The sequence below is a fragment of the Palaemon carinicauda genome, chromosome 28, assembly GCF_036898095.1.
Source record: "Palaemon carinicauda isolate YSFRI2023 chromosome 28, ASM3689809v2, whole genome shotgun sequence".
NCBI classification, from domain to species: Eukaryota; Metazoa; Arthropoda; class Malacostraca; order Decapoda; family Palaemonidae; genus Palaemon; species Palaemon carinicauda.
In genome coordinates, this window is record NC_090752.1 from 54,332,902 (window position 1) to 54,349,449 (window position 16,548).

Here is a 16,548-nt window from a genome sequence, read left to right on the forward strand (position 1 = left end):
AGAGCATGATGTCCATAACTTTTAATGTTATAAAAAAAAAATTAAAAAATGCCGTATTGAATCAGACAGGTATTCTGGTTAGCAACTTATTTAAAGAGCTGGGGAATGGATAATAATAATAATAATAATAATAATAATAATAAAATTCCCTTAACTACAAAAGACACCGTAGCGTGTATCAAAATTTAACATAAAGTCAAAAGAAAGGCAAATTAAAATACCTTAAGACTTACCAAATTATTCAAGACATTTGCATAAGATTGTGATTAATAATAATAATAATAATAATAATAATAATAATAATAATAATAATAATAATAATAATAATCTCCTTATCATGAAATCATATTCATTGATAGGCAGTCATTTATTTACTAACCAAATCGAAAAATCATTAACTATGGTGTTCAAATCTTAGCTTAACCGATAAACTTCATTCATTTTGAAACATCATAGAACCTTATATCAATTTTGATTACACATACATACACACAAACACATGTGTGTACACCAATAATTTTGTATATAAAGCAATATTCATAATGAAGGCAAGGTTAAACATTCTCAAACTAAAATCAAATTTTAAGGGAAAATACACCACGCGCATTTGCCTATGCTTGCGTGAGCGTCAGTAACTATCGTATTTGTACCACTTAAGTAAACACCTTACAATTGTATAATTTCTTTTGATCATCAAGAGGTAATAAGATATATTCATTATGTAAAAACACACATCAACTACATCAACTGATTCATACCAGTAATTTTTTCGTAGATATTTTCAATTGCTGTTGACTATATTCGAAAATTATTCAACACAGCAATTTTTTTTCCCGGATTAAATAGTTTATTTATTCAAATTTAAGTGAATAAAACACGCTAAAAAAATGATTCTTGTATTACACTTACACGAATCTCAGTGACCAAACGAATGTCAGGGGATTCCACTCAACCAAAAGGATTATTTGCCAGTCGATAATGAATTTTTTTTCCTCAAGCTGGGTAGAGAGAACACTTCCAAGAAAATTCCTCCAACTGCACGTGTAATTAATACAAACCAACGTTATCTAGGACATTTGACCATTGCAAGCCAAAAAAACCAAGCTAACCACAGAGCATTATTCCTGTTGAAATGTTAAATAAATAAATAACTAAACAAACACGCTAGCCAGCATCGTAGTTCGACTCTGTCGAATCCCTCAGCGTCGAGACCTCGAAGAGTACCTGCTGGATGCGCAACTTGGCGACCGTGACCTGTGTCTGAGACATGGTCCTCAGCTGCTCCGCCACGCTCAGCCCGAAGGTGTCGTGTTTCTGCAGATAGAAGATGGTCGACATGGCCGAGGAAGGAGGCGAGACTGACGATGTTGGTCCGCCACTGTTATGGCAAGACACAGGCGGCGGTTTCATTCTCTCCTGGACATTGCCGTCATGATGGCAGCTGGCATTGCCAGAAACAGGTCCCCCTCCACCGTCACTGTTATTGTTGTCGTTATTATTGTTTTTGCAATTGCTGGTGCTTGGAGTTAGCTCCCTGGAGTCGACCTCAGTACTCTTGTGCTCGAAGCGGCGTTTCCGTCTCTCCCGGAGATCCTGCAGATAAGTGATTTCTCCACTGGTGTTGGCTTCGTCCACTTCCGGCAGAAGGCGTTGGTCGAAATGGTCGCTCTGATAGTCATTTTCTTCTTCCTGAAGTCATGTGGAGAAAAGATATAACTTTAGTGGTGTCAGGCAGAGGGAGGGTGTCAGGCAGAGGGAGGGTGTCAGGCAGAGGTAGGGTGTCAGGCAGAGGTAGGGTGTCAGGCAGAGGGAAGAGTGTCAGGCAAAATGAAGGTGACAGGCAAAGGGAAGGTGTCCGGCAGGGAGAGGGTGTCAGGCAGAGAGGGGGGGGGGTGAAGAAAGGGGGTAAGATGTCCGGCAGGGAGAGGGTGTCAGGCAGGGAGAGCGTGTTAGGTAGAGGGAGGGTGTTAGGTAGAGGGAGGGTGTTAGGTAGAGGGAGGGTATTAGGGAGAGGGAGGGATCAGGAAGGGGAGGGTGTTAGGCATGGGGGAGGGTATCAGGAAGGAGAGGGTGTCAGGCAGAGGTGGGGTGTCGGGCAGGGGAGGGTGTCGGGCGGGGGAGGGTGTCAGGCGGGGGAGGATGTTAGGGAGAGGGAAGGTTCAGGAAGAGGGAGGTGACAGGCAAGGGAAAGGTGTCAGGCAGGGCAGAGGGTGTCAGGCAAGGGAAGGGTGTCAGGCAAGGGAGAGGGTGTCAGGCAGGGGAGAGGATGTCAGGTGGGGGAGGGTGTCATGCAGTGGAGAATGTGTCATGCAAGGGGGAGGGATGTCAGGCTGGGGAGGGTGTTAGGAAGGGGGAGGGTATCATGAAGAGGGAGGGTGTCAGGCAGGGAGTAGGGTTTCAAGCAGGGGGAGGATGTCATACAAGGGGGAGGATGTCATACAAGGGGGAGGGTGTCATGCAAGGGGAAGGGTATCAGGCTGGAGAGAGGGTGTTAAGCAGGGGAGAGGATGTAAGGCAGGGGGAGGGTGTCAGGAAGGGAGAGGGTGTCATAAAGGGGGAGGTATCAGGCAGGGGAGGGGGTTAGGAAGGGGAAGGGTATCAGGCAGGTGAGGGTGTTAGGAAGGGGGAGGGTATCGTGCAGAGGGAGGGTGTCAGGCAGTGGGAGGGTGTCATGCAAGGGAATGGTATGAGGCAGGGGAGAGGGTGTCAATCAGGGGAGGGTGTCAGGAAGAGAGAGGGTGTCAGGGCCAGGGTGTCATGAAGGGGGAGGTATCAGGCAGGGGAGGGTGTTAGGAAGGGGGAGGGTATCATGCAGAGGGAGGGTGTCAGGCAGGGAGTAGGGTGTCAGGCAGGGGGAGGATGTCATGCAAGGGGGATGGTGTCATGCAAGGGGGATGGTGTCATGCAAGGGGAAGGGTATCAGGTTGGGGAGAGGGTGTTAAGCAGGGGAGAGGATGTAAGACAGGGGGAGGGTGTCAAGAAGGGAGAGGGTGTCATGATGGGGGAGGGTATCAGACAGGGGAGGGTGTTGGGAAGGGGTAGGGTATCAGGCAGGTGAGGGTGTCAGGAAGGGGGAGGATATCCTTCAGAGGGAGGGTGTCATGCCGGAGGGAGGGTGTCAGGCAATGGGGGGGGTTTCAAGCAAAGGGGAGGGTATGAGGCTGGGGAGAGGGTGTAAATCAGGGGGGAGGGTGTCAGGAAGGGAGAGGGTGTCATGAAGGGGGAGGTATCAGGCAGGAGAGGGTGTTAGGAAGGGGGAGGGTATCAGGCAAGCGAGGGTGTCAGGAAGGGGGAGGGTGTCATGCACGGAGGGTGTCAGGAAGGGGGAGGGTGTCATGCACGGAGGAGGGTGTCTGGCAGTGGGAGGGTGCCATGCAAGGGGGATGGTATGAGGCTGGGGAGAGGGTGTCAATCAGGGGGAGGGTGTCAGGAAGGGAGAGGGTGTCAGGGATAGGGTGTCATGAAGGGGGAGGTATCAGGCAGGGGAGGGTGTTGGGAAGGGGTAGGGTATCAGGCAGGTGAGGGTGTCAGGAAGGGGGAGGGTATCCTTCAGAGGGAGGGTGTCATGCCGGAGGGAGGGTGTCATGCCGGAGGGAGGGTGTCAGGCAATGGGGGGGGGGGATTTCAAGCAAGGGGGAGGGTATGAGGCTGGGGAGAGGGTGTAAATCAGGGGAGAGGGTGTCAGGAAGGGAGAGGGTGTCATGAAGGGGGAGGTATCAGGCAGGAGAGGGTGTTAGGAAGGGGGAGGGTATCAGGAAAGTGAGGGTGCCAGGAAGGGGGAGGGTGTCATGCACGGAGGAGGGTGTCAGGCAGTGGAAGGGTGTCATGCAAGGGGGATGGTATGAGGCTGGGGAGAGGGTGTCAATCAGGGGGAGGGTGTCAGGAAGGGAGAGGGTGTCATGGATAGGGTGTCATGAAGGGGGAGGTATCAGGCAGTGGAGGGTGTTAGGAAGGGGGAAGGTATCATGAAGAGGGAGGGTGTCAGGCAGGGAGTAGGGTGTCAGGCAGGGAGTAGGGTGTCAGGCAGGGGGAGGATGTCATGCTAGGGGGAGGGTGTCATGCAAGGGGAAGGGTATCAGGTTGGGGAGAGGGTGTTAAGCAGGGGAGAGGATGTAAGACGGGGAGGGTGTCAGGAAGGGAGAGGGTGTCATGAAGGGGGAGGTATCAGGCAAGGGAGGGGGTTAGGAAGGGGGAGGGTATCAGGCAGGGGAGGGTGTTAGGAAGGGGGAGGGTATCGTGCAGAGGGAGGGTGACATACAAGGGGAAGGGTATGAGGCTGGGGAGAGTGTGTCAATCAGGGGGAGGGTGTCAGGAATGGAGAGGGTGTCAGGGATAGGGTGTCATGAAGGGGGAGGTATCAGGTGGGGGAGGTATCATGCAGAGGGAGGGTGTCAGGCAGGGAGTAGGGTGTCAGGCAGGGGGAGGATGTCATGCAAGGGGTAGGGTGTCATGCAAGGGGAAGGGTATCAGGCTGGGGAGAGGATGTTAAGCATGGGACAGGATGTAAGGCAGGGGGAGGGTGTCAGGCAGGGGGAGGGTGTCAGGTAGGGGGAGGGTGTCAGGCAGGGGGGGTTGTCAGGCAGGAGGAGGATGTCATGCAAGGGGGATGGTATGAGGCTGGGGAGAGGGTGTAAGGGATAGGGTGTCATGAAGGGGGAGGTATCAGGCAGGGGAGGGTGTTAGGAAAGGGGGGGATATCAGGCAGGTGAGGGTATCAGGCAGGTGAGGGTGTCATGCAGGGGGGAGGGTGTCAGGCAGGTGAGGGTATCAGGCAGGCGAGGGTATCAGGCAGGCGGAGGGTGTCAGGAAGGGGGAGGGTGTCAGGCAGGGAGTAGGGTGTCAGGTAGGGAGTAGGGTGTCAGGCAGGGAGTAGGGTGTCATGCAAGGGGGAGGGTGTCATGCAAGGGGGATGGTATGAGGCTGGGGAGAGGGTGTCAGGGATAGGGTGTCATGAAGGGGGAGGTATCAGGCCGGGGGAGGTATCAGGCAGGGGAGAGTGTTAGGAAGGGGGAGGGTATCAGGCAGGTGAGGGTGTCATGCAGGGAGGAGGGTGTCAGGCAGGTGAGGGTATCAGGCAAGCGAGGGTGTAAGGAAGGGGGAGGGTGTCAGGCAGGGGGAGGATGTCATGCAAAGGGGAGGGTGTCATGCAAGGGGGATGGTATGAGGCTGGGGAGAGGGTGTAAGGGATAGGGTGTCATGAAGTGGGAGGTATCAGGCCGTGGGAGGTATCAGGCAGGGGATGGTGTTAGGAAGGGGGAGGGTATCAGGCAGGTGAGGGTGTCATGCAGGGAGGAGGGTGTCAGGCAGGTGAGGGTATCAGGCAAGCGAGGGTGTAAGGAAGGGGGAGGGTATCAGGCAGGGGGAGGATGTCATGCAAAGGGGAGGGTGTCATGCAAGGGGGATGGTATGAGGCTGGGGAGAGGGTGTAAGGGATAGGGTGTCATGAAGTGGGAGGTATCAGGCCGTGGGAGGTATCAGGCAGGGGATGGTGTTAGGAAGGGGGAGGGTATCAGGCAGGTGAGGGTGTCAGGAAGGGGGAGGGTGTCATGCAGGGAGGAGGGCATCAGGCAGTGGGAGGGTGCCATGCAAGGGGAAGGGTATCAAGCTGGGGAGAAGGTGTTAAGCAGGGGAGAGGATGTAAGGCAGTGGGAGAGTGTCATGCAATGGGGATGGTGTGAGGCTGGGGAGAGGGTGTCATGAAGGGGGAGGTATCAGGCATGGGAGGGTGTTAAGAAGGGGGAGGGTATCATGCAGAGGGAGGGTGTCAGGCAGGGGGGAGGGTGTCAGGCAGGGAGTAGGGTGTCAGGCAGGGGGAGGATGTCATGCAAGGGGAAGGGTATCAGGATGGGGAGAGGGTGTTAAGCAGTTGAGAGGATGTAAGGCAGGGGGAGAGTGTCAGGAATGGAGAGGGTGTCATGATAGGGGAGGGCATCAGGCTGGGGAGGGTGTTAGGAAGGGCGAGGGCAGAGGGAGGGTGTCATGCAGGGTGAGGGTGTCATGTAAGGGGGAGGGTATGAGGCTGGGGAGAGGGTGTCAATCAGAGGGGAGGGTGTCAGGAAGGGAGAGGGTGTCAGGGATAGGGTGTCATGAAGGGGGAGGTATCAGGTGGGGGAGGTATCATGCAGAGGGAGGGTGTCAGGCAGGGAGTAGGGTGTCAGGCAGGGAGTAGGGTGTCATGCAAGGGGTAGGGTGTCATGCAAGGGGAAGGGTATCAGGCTGGGGAGAGGGTGTTAAGCATGGGAGAGGATGTAAGGCCGGGGGAGGGTGTCAGGCAGGGGGAGGGTGTCAGGAAGGGGGGGGGTTGTCAGGCAGGAGGAGGATGTCATGCAAGGGGGATGGTATGAGGCTGGGGAGAGGGTGTAAGGGATAGGGTGTCATGAAGGGGGAGGTATCAGGCAGGGGAGGGTGTTAGGAAAGGGGGGGGGGGTATCAGGCAGGTGAGGGTATCAGGCAGGTGAGGGTGTCATGCAGGGGGGAGGGTGTCAGGCAGGTGAGGGTATCAGGCAGGTGAGGGTGTCAGGCAGGGAGTAGGGTGTCAGGCAGGGAGTAGGGTGTCAGGCAGGGAGTAGGGTGTCATGCAAGGGGGAGGGTGTCATGCAAGGGGGAGGGTGTCATGCAAGGGGGATGGTATGAGGCTGGGGAGAGGGTGTCAGGGATAGGGTGTCATGAAGGGGGAGGAATCAGGCCGGGGGAGGTATCAGGCAGGGGAGGGTGTTAGGAAGGGGGAGGGTATCAGGCAGGTGAGGGTGTCATGCAGGGAGGAGGGTGTCAGGCAGGTGAGGGTATCAGGCAAGCGAGGGTATCAGGCAAGCGAGGGTGTCAGGAAGGGGGAGGGTGTCAGGAAGGGGGAGGGTGTCAGGCAGGGGGAGGATGTCATGCAAGGGGGAGGGTGTCATGCAAGGGGGATGGTATGAGGCTGGGGAGAGGGTGTAAGGGATAGGGTGTCATGAAGTGGGAGGTATCAGGCCGTGGGAGGTATCAGGCAGGGGAGGGTGTTAGGAAGGGGGAGGGTATCAGGCAGGTGAGGGTGTCAGGAAGGGGGAGGGTGTCATGCAGGGAGGAGGGCGTCAGGCAGTGGGAGGGTGTCATGCAAGGGGAAGGGTATCAAGCTGGGGAGAAGGTGTTAAGCAGGGGAGAGGATGTAAGACAGTGGGAGAGTGTCATGCAATGGGGGTGGTGTGAGGCTGGGGAGAGGGTGTCATGAAGGGGGAGGTATCAGGCATGGGAGGGTGTTAGGAAGGGGGAGGGTATCATGCAGAGGGAGGGTGTCAGGCAGGGGGGAGGGTGTCAGGCAGGGAGTAGGGTGTCAGGCAGGGGGAGGATGTCATGCAAGGGGAAGGGTATCAGGATGGGGAGAGGGTGTTAAGCAGTTGAGAGGATGTAAGGCAGGGGGAGAGTGTCAGGAATGGAGAGGGTGTCATGATAGGGGAAGGTATCCGGCTGGGGAGGGTGTTAGGAAGGGCGAGGGTATCGTGCAGAGGGAGGGTGTCATGCAGGGTGAGGGTGTCATGTAAGGGGGAGGGTATGAGGCTGGGGAGAGGGTGTCAATCAGAGGGGAGGGTGTCAGGAAGGGAGAGGGTGTCATGATAGGGGAAGGTATCAGGCTGGGGAGGGTGTTAGGAAGGGCGAGGGTATCGTGCAGAGGGAGGGTGTCATGCAGGGTGAGGGTGTCATGTAAGGGGGAGGGTATGAGGCTGGGGAGAGGGTGTCAATCAGAGGGGAGGGTGTCAGGAATGGAGAGGGTGTCATGATAGGGGAAGGTATCAGGCTGGGGAGGGTGTTAGGAAGGGCGAGGGTATCGTGCAGAGGGAGGGTGTCATGCAGGGTGAGGGTGTCATGTAAGGGGGAGGGTATGAGGCTGGGGAGAGGGTGTCAATCAGAGGGGAGGGTGTCAGGAAGGGAGAGGGTGTCATGATAGGGGAAGGTATCAGGCTGGGGAGGGTGTTAGGAAGGGCGAGGGTATCGTGCAGAGGGAGGGTGTCATGCAGGGTGAGGGTGTCATGTAAGGGGGAGGGTATGAGGCTGGGGAGAGGGTGTCAATCAGAGGGGAGGGTGTCAGGAAGGGAGAGGGTGTCAGGGATAGGGTGTCATGAAGGGGGAGGTATCAGGTGGGGGAGGTATCATGCAGAGGGAGGGTGTCAGGCAGGGAGTAGGGTGTCAGGCAGGGGGAGGATGTCATGCAAGGGGTAGGGTGTCATGCAAGGGGAAGGGTATCAGGCTGGGGAGAGGGTGTTAAGCATGGGACAGGATGTAAGGCAGGGGGAGGGTGTCAGGCAGGGGGAGGGTGTCAGGAAGGAGGATGGTATGAGGCTGGGGAGAGGGTGTAAGGGATAGGGTGTCATGAAGGGGGAGGTATCAGGTAGGGGAGGGTGTTAGGAAAGGGGGGGGTATCAGGCAGGTGAGGGTGTCATGCAGGGGGGAGGGTGTCAGGCAGGCGAGGGTGTCAGGAAGGGGGAGGGTGTCAGGCAGGGAGTAGGGTGTCAGGCAGGGAGTAGGGTGTCATGCAAGGGGGAGGGTGTCATGCAAGGGGGATGGTATGAGGCTGGGGAGAGGGTGTCAGGGATAGGGTGTCATGAAGGGGGAGGAATCAGGCCGGGGGAGGTATCAGGCCGGGGGAGGTATCAGGCAGGGGAGGGTGTTAGGAAGGGGGAGGGTATCAGGCAGGTGAGGGTGTCATGCAGGGAGGAGGGTGTCAGGCAGGTGAGGGTATCAGGCAAGCGAAGGTATCAGGCAAGCGAGGGTGTCAGGAAGGGGGAGGGTGTCAGGCAGGGGGGGGATGTCATGCAAGGGGGAGGGTGTCATGCAAGGGGGATGGTATGAGGCTGGGGAGAGGGTGTAAGGGATAGGGTGTCATGAAATGGGAGGTATCAGGCCGTGGGAGGTATCAGGCAGGGGAGGGTGTCAGGAAGGGAGAGGGTGTCAGGGATAGGGTGTCATGAAGGGGGAGGTATCAGGCAGGTGAGGGTGTCAGGAAGGGGGAGGGTATCAGGCAGTGGGAGGGTGTCATGCAAGGGGGGTGGTATGAGGCTGGGGAGAGGGTGTTAATAAGGGGGAAGGGGTCAGGAAGGGAGAGGGTGTCATGAAGGGGGAGGTATCAGGCAGGTGATAGCGTTAGGAAGGAGGAGGGTATCAGGCAGGTGAGAGTGTCAGGAAGAGGGAGTGTATCATGCAGAGGGAAGGTGTCAGGCAGGGAGTAGGGTGTCGGGCAGTGGGAGGGTGTCATGCCAGGGGGAGGGTATAAGGCTGGGGAGAGGGTGTCAAGCAGGGGAGAGGATGTCAGGCAGGGAGAAGATGTCAGGCAAGGAGAGGATGTCAGGAAGGGACAGGGTGTCATGAAGGGGGAGGGTATCAGGCAGGGGGAAGTGTCAGGCAGGTGAGGGTGTCAGAAAGGGAGGATGGTTTAATGGTACTGATAAATCCTTATAAATGAAAAGGATCATTCCAAAACCTCGGTCAGTTATTCAATCTCATCATCCTTCATTGAACAGTTACTGAATAAACTTAGGAATGAATTGGAGTTATATTTCCCGTGTCAAATTGGTATACGGAAAGAAGTTAGAAGAGGTTGGGTGGCAAAATGGAAGAAACGAAGAAATAGGAACGTAAGTAAAGAAAGAGGCCAAAAAGTGGATGCAAAGACCCTCAAGTAATGGCTACAGTGCACCACGTGAGGTATGCTGATGGCACAACCCCCATACGACAATCCACTAATCTATGGAGAACACACACACACACACACACACACACACACACACATATATATATATATATATATATATATATATATATATATATATATATATATATATATATATATATATATATATATATATATATATATAAAGCTGGTATGTGTACACTACTGAACTAGTGATATGTGAATATAAGTTCCAGAGAGAGAGAGAGAGAGAGAGAGAGAGAGAGAGAGAGAGAGAGAGAGAGAGAGAGAGAATACTAGTGCAAACTCCTACAGATAATTTATATTTTCCATTGATATATAGGCAACTCACGTAAAGAATCCAAGGCCATTTAAATAACAACAATATTTGAAGAAGAACCTTGCGAAAATCGATAATAAATTCATAGGCGAATTAGAAATTTGTATAGCCCTAGACATTAATGTTTCCTTGGCAAGTTTCAAAGTTCCAGTAACAGTTTTTATATTTATAAAATTATCTAAACCTTATAATAACAATAACTTCGATGGCCAATAGTGAAAGTCTGTTGGCTCGTCTACTCTCCAGAATAAACAAATGCAAGCTACAGCAGAGTGCCTGGGGCGAAGCGTGTTCTAGCATTCTGATTTGGCCGGTCCATAGGATAGCAATGTGAGTTAGTGTGAGTGTATGTGCGTGCGTGCGTGCTCGCGCAGCTAAGGCCCAGTGACCTTGAATACAGCTTGATCAAACCCAACCGTTCCTGGTGGTTTAAAGGGCCAAAAAAGTACATGTGATCTGGTCTTGGGGAGCCGATGTTTCCGTTCTGTTTATACCTGTTTTATACAACGCGATCCCGTCTGCTATTACTACTGCGTCTCTCCGTAAATAGTTTACTATTGTAATTTTTGTTGTTATTGTTGTGTGGAACAATTTCCCTCATGCTGTAAAACTACTTTAAAGATGATTATCCTTTTGGCCTCGTTTTATAATGAATAGAATTAATAATGCAATAAACACTAGGCTTATATTATGCTTGTAAATTTGGCCTGCCGTCATTCAGACCTGGATCACCAGCATCCAGTCTACCCACTGACCCCGATACGCGTATGCAAGATGGAAGTACATTTAGACAGGCATTATTCTTGACACACCTCGCTCAGAAGCTACACCCTGTCCTTGTGGGAAATGTGGTTAAAAGAAATTACTATTTAATATAATGTAATATAATAAATAAGACTTAATACTAAAACAACTATACCACTATATAAATAAAATTGCGGTTCAAGACACTTTACACTACTTACTTTATATTTAACTTTCTACACTATTCCCTGACATAGTTAGCTTGATAACTACCCTTATTCTTTGCCAACCATCTTTCCTATCAGCTAAAAAAAAAATTATGGTTATTCGCTGCTCAGTGAGGGTGTGACAGGGCGCCACTCTCACTGTACCTAAGGTAGAATTTTGTAGTCAAGACGACTGAATAATAATAATAATAATAATAATAATAATAATAATAATAATAATAATAATAATAATAATCTGGAACATCTTTATTCATATTACGAGACTCAAAGTCTATAGAATTGCAACATGCTTCGTAACTGCCAAAGGTTCCAACAACGTTTCGAGAAAGACTAACAGTTGTATTCATTATAAATTGCTGTAGCTTTTTTTTAATAAGATGGAAAATACTTGATTGTATCATATTTATGAATTTAATTTGTGTTTTTTCATACATTATGTACACGTACTCACATACATGCACTTGACTTACATACAAACAGATATATGTATATATCTATCTATCTATCTATCTATATATATATATATATATATATATATATATATATATATATATATATATATATATTCAGTAAATTAGTTTAGTTTAATTCCACTTTTTAATAATAATTCTGGCAGTATTATTATTATTATTATTATTATTATTATTATTATTATATATATATATATATATATATATATATATATATATATATATATATATATATATATATATATATATATATATATATATATATATATATATATATATATATTCAGTAAATTAGTTTAGTTTAATTCCACTTTTTAATAATAATTCTGGCAGTATTATTATTATTATTATTATTATTATTATTATTATTATTATTATTATTATTATTATTATTATTATTAAAAAGATGAATATAAATATTAGTACAAATATAAAACAAAAAGAACAAGATCCATATATAAAGATAAACATATTTACATAATTTTAAATCATCACCGGAACAAAATGAAAAATCGTATAAAATTTACTACGGTAAAAGACTGCCTTCAAGTTACATATAGCAAAAACTAGAAAATCAAACGTAATTCTTTCAATGTCTAAAGGTTGGTAATTTTTTCTTATATTCCTTTAATCTTACGAAATCTTTGGACGTTCGTTGCGTCAAATAATAATAATAATAATAATAATAATAATAATAATAATAATAATAATAATAATAATAATAATAATAATAATAATAATAATAATAATAATTAATCAACTCGTGTATATTCACGTTTACCTAGATAGAAAAAAAAAGAAAAAAAAGTTTGTTGATGAACTCGTTTAATAATAATAATAATAATAATAATAATAATAATAATAATAATAATAATAATAATAATAATAATAATAATAATAATAATATTCACGTTTACCTAGATTAAAAAAAAAATTTTTGATGATCTCGTTTACAAATTATCAACTGACATTAATACCCTCAGATTTCCCACATTCATGCACAGATGTATAAACGCTTATTACACATAAACGTTTAAACATACCACACATGTGCAGGAAACTCGAACACCTGTGCGCGTTCAGGAATTCGAGATAGTTACAAATGTTCCAGGAGATTGACCTATAAAACCTCTGTTACAGCAACCCCAAGTTAATTAATTGAAATCGCCAAGTATAAAAAAACCTAGAGGTACTGACCTTTCTTTCAGTGTTTGACAACTGTAACGCTAGGTAAATTAATATGTCATCCACATCATTTACATATAATGTAGGCGTGACGTTGCAATACAGAAATTGTTTATAAAGAATGGGGCATCTTCTTTATAATAGTACTCATATACACACACACACATACACACACACATATATATATATATATATATATATATATATATATATATATATATATATATATATATATATATATACATATATACTGTACATATATACAGTATATACATATATATATATATACATATATATATATATACATATATATATATATATATATATATATATATATATATATATATATATATATATATATATATATATATATATAAATGTATATTAGTTTACAAATTAAATTCAATCAGCTAACAACATGCACTATTATTTAAGTTTCTGCGAGGCTTCAATGCATAAATTTAGTACAAAGGGTATAAGTTTACTTCGCTGGAAACCTGGCCTTGAGAGAGAGAGAGAGAGAGAGAGAGAGAGAGAGAGAGAGAGAGAGAGAGAGAGAATTTATAAACATTATTTTCTCACTGAGCTGTTACCATGCTGTTCTATCATCATACGAGAGAGAGAGAGAGAGAGAGAGAGAGAGAGAGAGAGAGAATTTATTTTCACACTGAGCTGTTATGCCTTTCTATCATTATGCGAGCAGAGGAGAGAGAGAGAGAGAGAGAGAGAGAGAGAGAGAGAGAGAGAGAGAGAGAGAGAGAGAGAGAGAGAGAGAAATTATTTTCCCACTGAGCTGTTATGCCTTTCTATCATTATACGAGCAAGAGAGAGAGAGAGAGAGAGAGAGAGAGAGAGAGAGAGAAATTATTTTCCCACTGAGCTGTTATGCCTTTCTATCATTATACGAGCAAGCGAGAGAGAGAGAGAGAGAGAGAGAGAGAGAGAGAGAGAGAGAGAGAGAGAGAGAGAGAGAGAGAGAGAGAGAGAATTTATAAACTATATTTTCTCACTGAGCTGTTATCATGCTGATCTATCATCATACGAGCAGGAGAGAGAGAGAGAGAGAGAGAGAGAGAGAGAGAGAGAGAGAGAGAGAGAGAGAGAGAGAGAGAGAAATTATTTTCCCACTGAGCTGTTATGCCTTTCTATCATTATACGAGCAGGAGAGAGAGAGAGAGAGAGAGAGAGAGAGAGAGAGAGAGAGAGAGAGAGAGAGAGAGATAATTTATAAACTATATTTTTTCACTGAGCTGTTATCACGCTGTTCTATCATCATACGAGAGAGAGAGAGAGAGAGAGAGAGAGAGAGAGAGAGAGAGAGAGAGAGAGAGTTTATATACGTTATTTTCACACTGAGCTGTTATGCTGTTCTATCATAATACGAGCAGGAGTGAGAGAGAGAGAGAGAGAGAGAGAGAGAGAGAGAGAGAGAGAGAGAGAGAGAGAGAGAGAATTTATATACGTTATTTTCTCACTGAGCTGTTATCATGCTGTTCTATCATTAAACGAGCAGGAGAGAGAGAGAGAGAGAGAGAGAGAGAGAGAGAGAGAGAGAGAGAGAGAGAGAGAGAGAGAGAGAGAGAGAGAGAGAGATATAAGCACATTTCCTCTCTCCTGCAGGCAGCACCAGCAGCCCGAATGAGGGTAAACTCGACGAAATGAGAGGTAATGGGAAAGTCATCCCCGCCCACCTTTATATCGACGACGTTGATTCTGTTATCAGAAGACCCGGAACTGCTCGAAGAAGGTTTGAGTTCGTCTTCGGCGTAATTTCCGTCTTCCCGAAAGAACGACGCCTTGACATCCTTGATGAACATCATGTTGGAAAACCACTTGAACTTGGGCTTGTAAATCTCGTCCAGCGAAGTGGCGTTCCTCCGGGACTCCTCGACTTTCTTCCATTCTTTCACGAAATACACGCGCATCGAATGCCATTTCTTCTTGATCTCGTAAGGGGGCAACTGGAGGAACTCCGCGATTTCTATGATGTTCCTCTCCTTCAGCGATCGGTTGTAGTAGCCAGGGTCATCTGGTTTCCACAGGCATTCCCGTTCGTGAATCATCTCTATGAGAATGTGTTCCAGGCCGTTCCAGTGGTTCCACATTATTCAATTTCGGGCGGAAACCAAAAAAATTCACAAATGCCGTCTCGCTTGATGATGCCTACTAGTTAAGCGATGGAGGGAAGTTAAGTCGTACGCCTGGCAAGAGTACGCGTTTCCTATGGTTTCGCTGAAACTAGAGTTTAATGGTGAAATCGTTGATTTCATGGTGATATAGGCAATGCAACACACATATTTTCCTTTATAATTACGTTTATAAATCGATTAAATGCCATGGTTCCATGAAATTTTAAAGGGAGCTTTAAATTTCGCGAAAAAATTTCCTAACTGGCCAAGGGCGTTTCTGTATTGACTACCTCCAACGCGCAATCGCCGAACTATCTACATTTGGATGCGACAGTTGTCAAGTAATTTTTTTTTATCTTTTCGTTTGTTTCTACAATTCTTTTGAAAGGAAGCCTCTCGGAGTCATTATTGTAGAGAAGCTGACTTGATTTGTTTAGAGAATGTTGATAAATTCATAATAGTTGCATTTATGCGTTAAAACGGTTAAGGTTTATCACAGTAACTTTATGTATATTATTGTGAAATAAGTCATATAGTTGCCCTCTAATCCTGCATCAAACATAAACTAGTAAATTACATAGGAGGTTTAGACAATTTCCTTCGAAACCATTTAACATTATACGATCGTTGCGAGCCGGGTAAGGAAAGCGACGAGTCATGGCGCTAAAAACACGTTTCAGACCATCCACATTAATTAGGAACAGGGAAGACCAGGCAATGGGTGCTGATGATTCACCTTGTCACATATATAACACGGCTTCGCCCATTCATTATTCACAACACCGTTATTTGACTATTGTTAAAAATAGAATTGGTTTTGTTCATATTTCATTTGTATTAAAGTTTCGGGCAACATTAATCAGTAAATAAATTAGGCTGGCCGATTTATGACAATTATTATTAATATTATTATTATTATTATTATTACTCGCTAAGCTACAACCCTAGTTGGAAAAGCAGAATGTTATAACCCCGATTGCTTTCAACAGAAAAAATAGCCCAGTGAGGAAAGGAAATAAACAAACTACAAGAAAAGTAATTAAAATTAAAAGAATTATTTTAAGAAAAGTAACGGCATTGGAATAAATATTTCAGATATAAACTAAAAACTTTAAAAAACAATTAGAGAAATAAGACAGAATAGTGTGCCCGGGTGTACCCTCAAGAAAGACAACGCTACCCCAAGACAGTGAAAGACCATGGTACAGAGACTATGGCACTACCCAAGACTAAACAAAGGTTTGATTTTAAGACTGTCCTTCTCCTAGAAGTGATTTAATAGTGTTTTGTTTAACGTCTGTGAATGTCGATTAGAACAATGCATGTTCATACACCGGCTAAGTTCAAAATGTCATGAAAAATGGTTTTCTGTAAGGCCGGCCTATACACGCAGAGGACTGGCCATACGGTTTGTCCTGCTGAGATGGGCGGCGCTACTGTCCTGTGATAAATGCCCAAACGCTACTATAGGGACGTGCCTAGTTAGTTCAAGAGGATTGGGTACCCAAGATTAGGCCTACATGGTTACGTTTTTGGTACTTGTGTACCAAATTTGGTACATTACGGGGTATCAAGTACAATTGGTACAACTAATTTTGAAAAGGCCTAATTTTGGTAATTTTCACTTTCATTATTTTTACTTAATATAAATCTATGAAATCTGACTTGAAATAGTATGAAGGAAAGGGATAGGCACTCCCTATCGTTATTATAGCACTAAGAAATGTACTTACTAATCTTGGAGTCATTATAAGACTACCTTTTCCGTTTATTCCTCTTTTACCGAGCGTCCAGA

The 16,548-nt window shown here is 46.5% G+C and overlaps 1 protein-coding gene across 1 annotated transcript; it reads right to left on the reverse strand.

Moving 5' to 3' along the window:
* Positions 1-45: 45 nt before the first annotated feature.
* LOC137622045 (uncharacterized) lies at positions 46-15,149 on the reverse strand. The gene is made up of 2 exons (XM_068352523.1): positions 14,316-15,149; positions 46-1,689 (listed from the first exon to the last, which is right to left on the reverse strand). The coding sequence occupies exons 1-2, from the start codon at positions 14,727-14,729 to the stop codon at positions 1,165-1,167; spliced, it is 939 nt and encodes a 312-aa protein (XP_068208624.1). The 5' UTR covers positions 14,730-15,149; the 3' UTR covers positions 46-1,164.
* Between the last annotated feature and the right edge of the window lie 1,399 nt (positions 15,150-16,548).

Bases quoted from the DNA above. Each gene is read 5' to 3' on its own strand.
- LOC137622045 (XM_068352523.1), bottom strand. From the start codon at position 14,729: ATGTGGAACCACTGGAACGGCCTGGAACACATTCTCATAGAGATGATT. The intron at 1,690-14,315 runs GTGGGCGGGGAT...ACATGACTTCAG, and splicing joins TCAACGTCGTCGATATAAAG to GAAGAAGAAAATGACTATCA.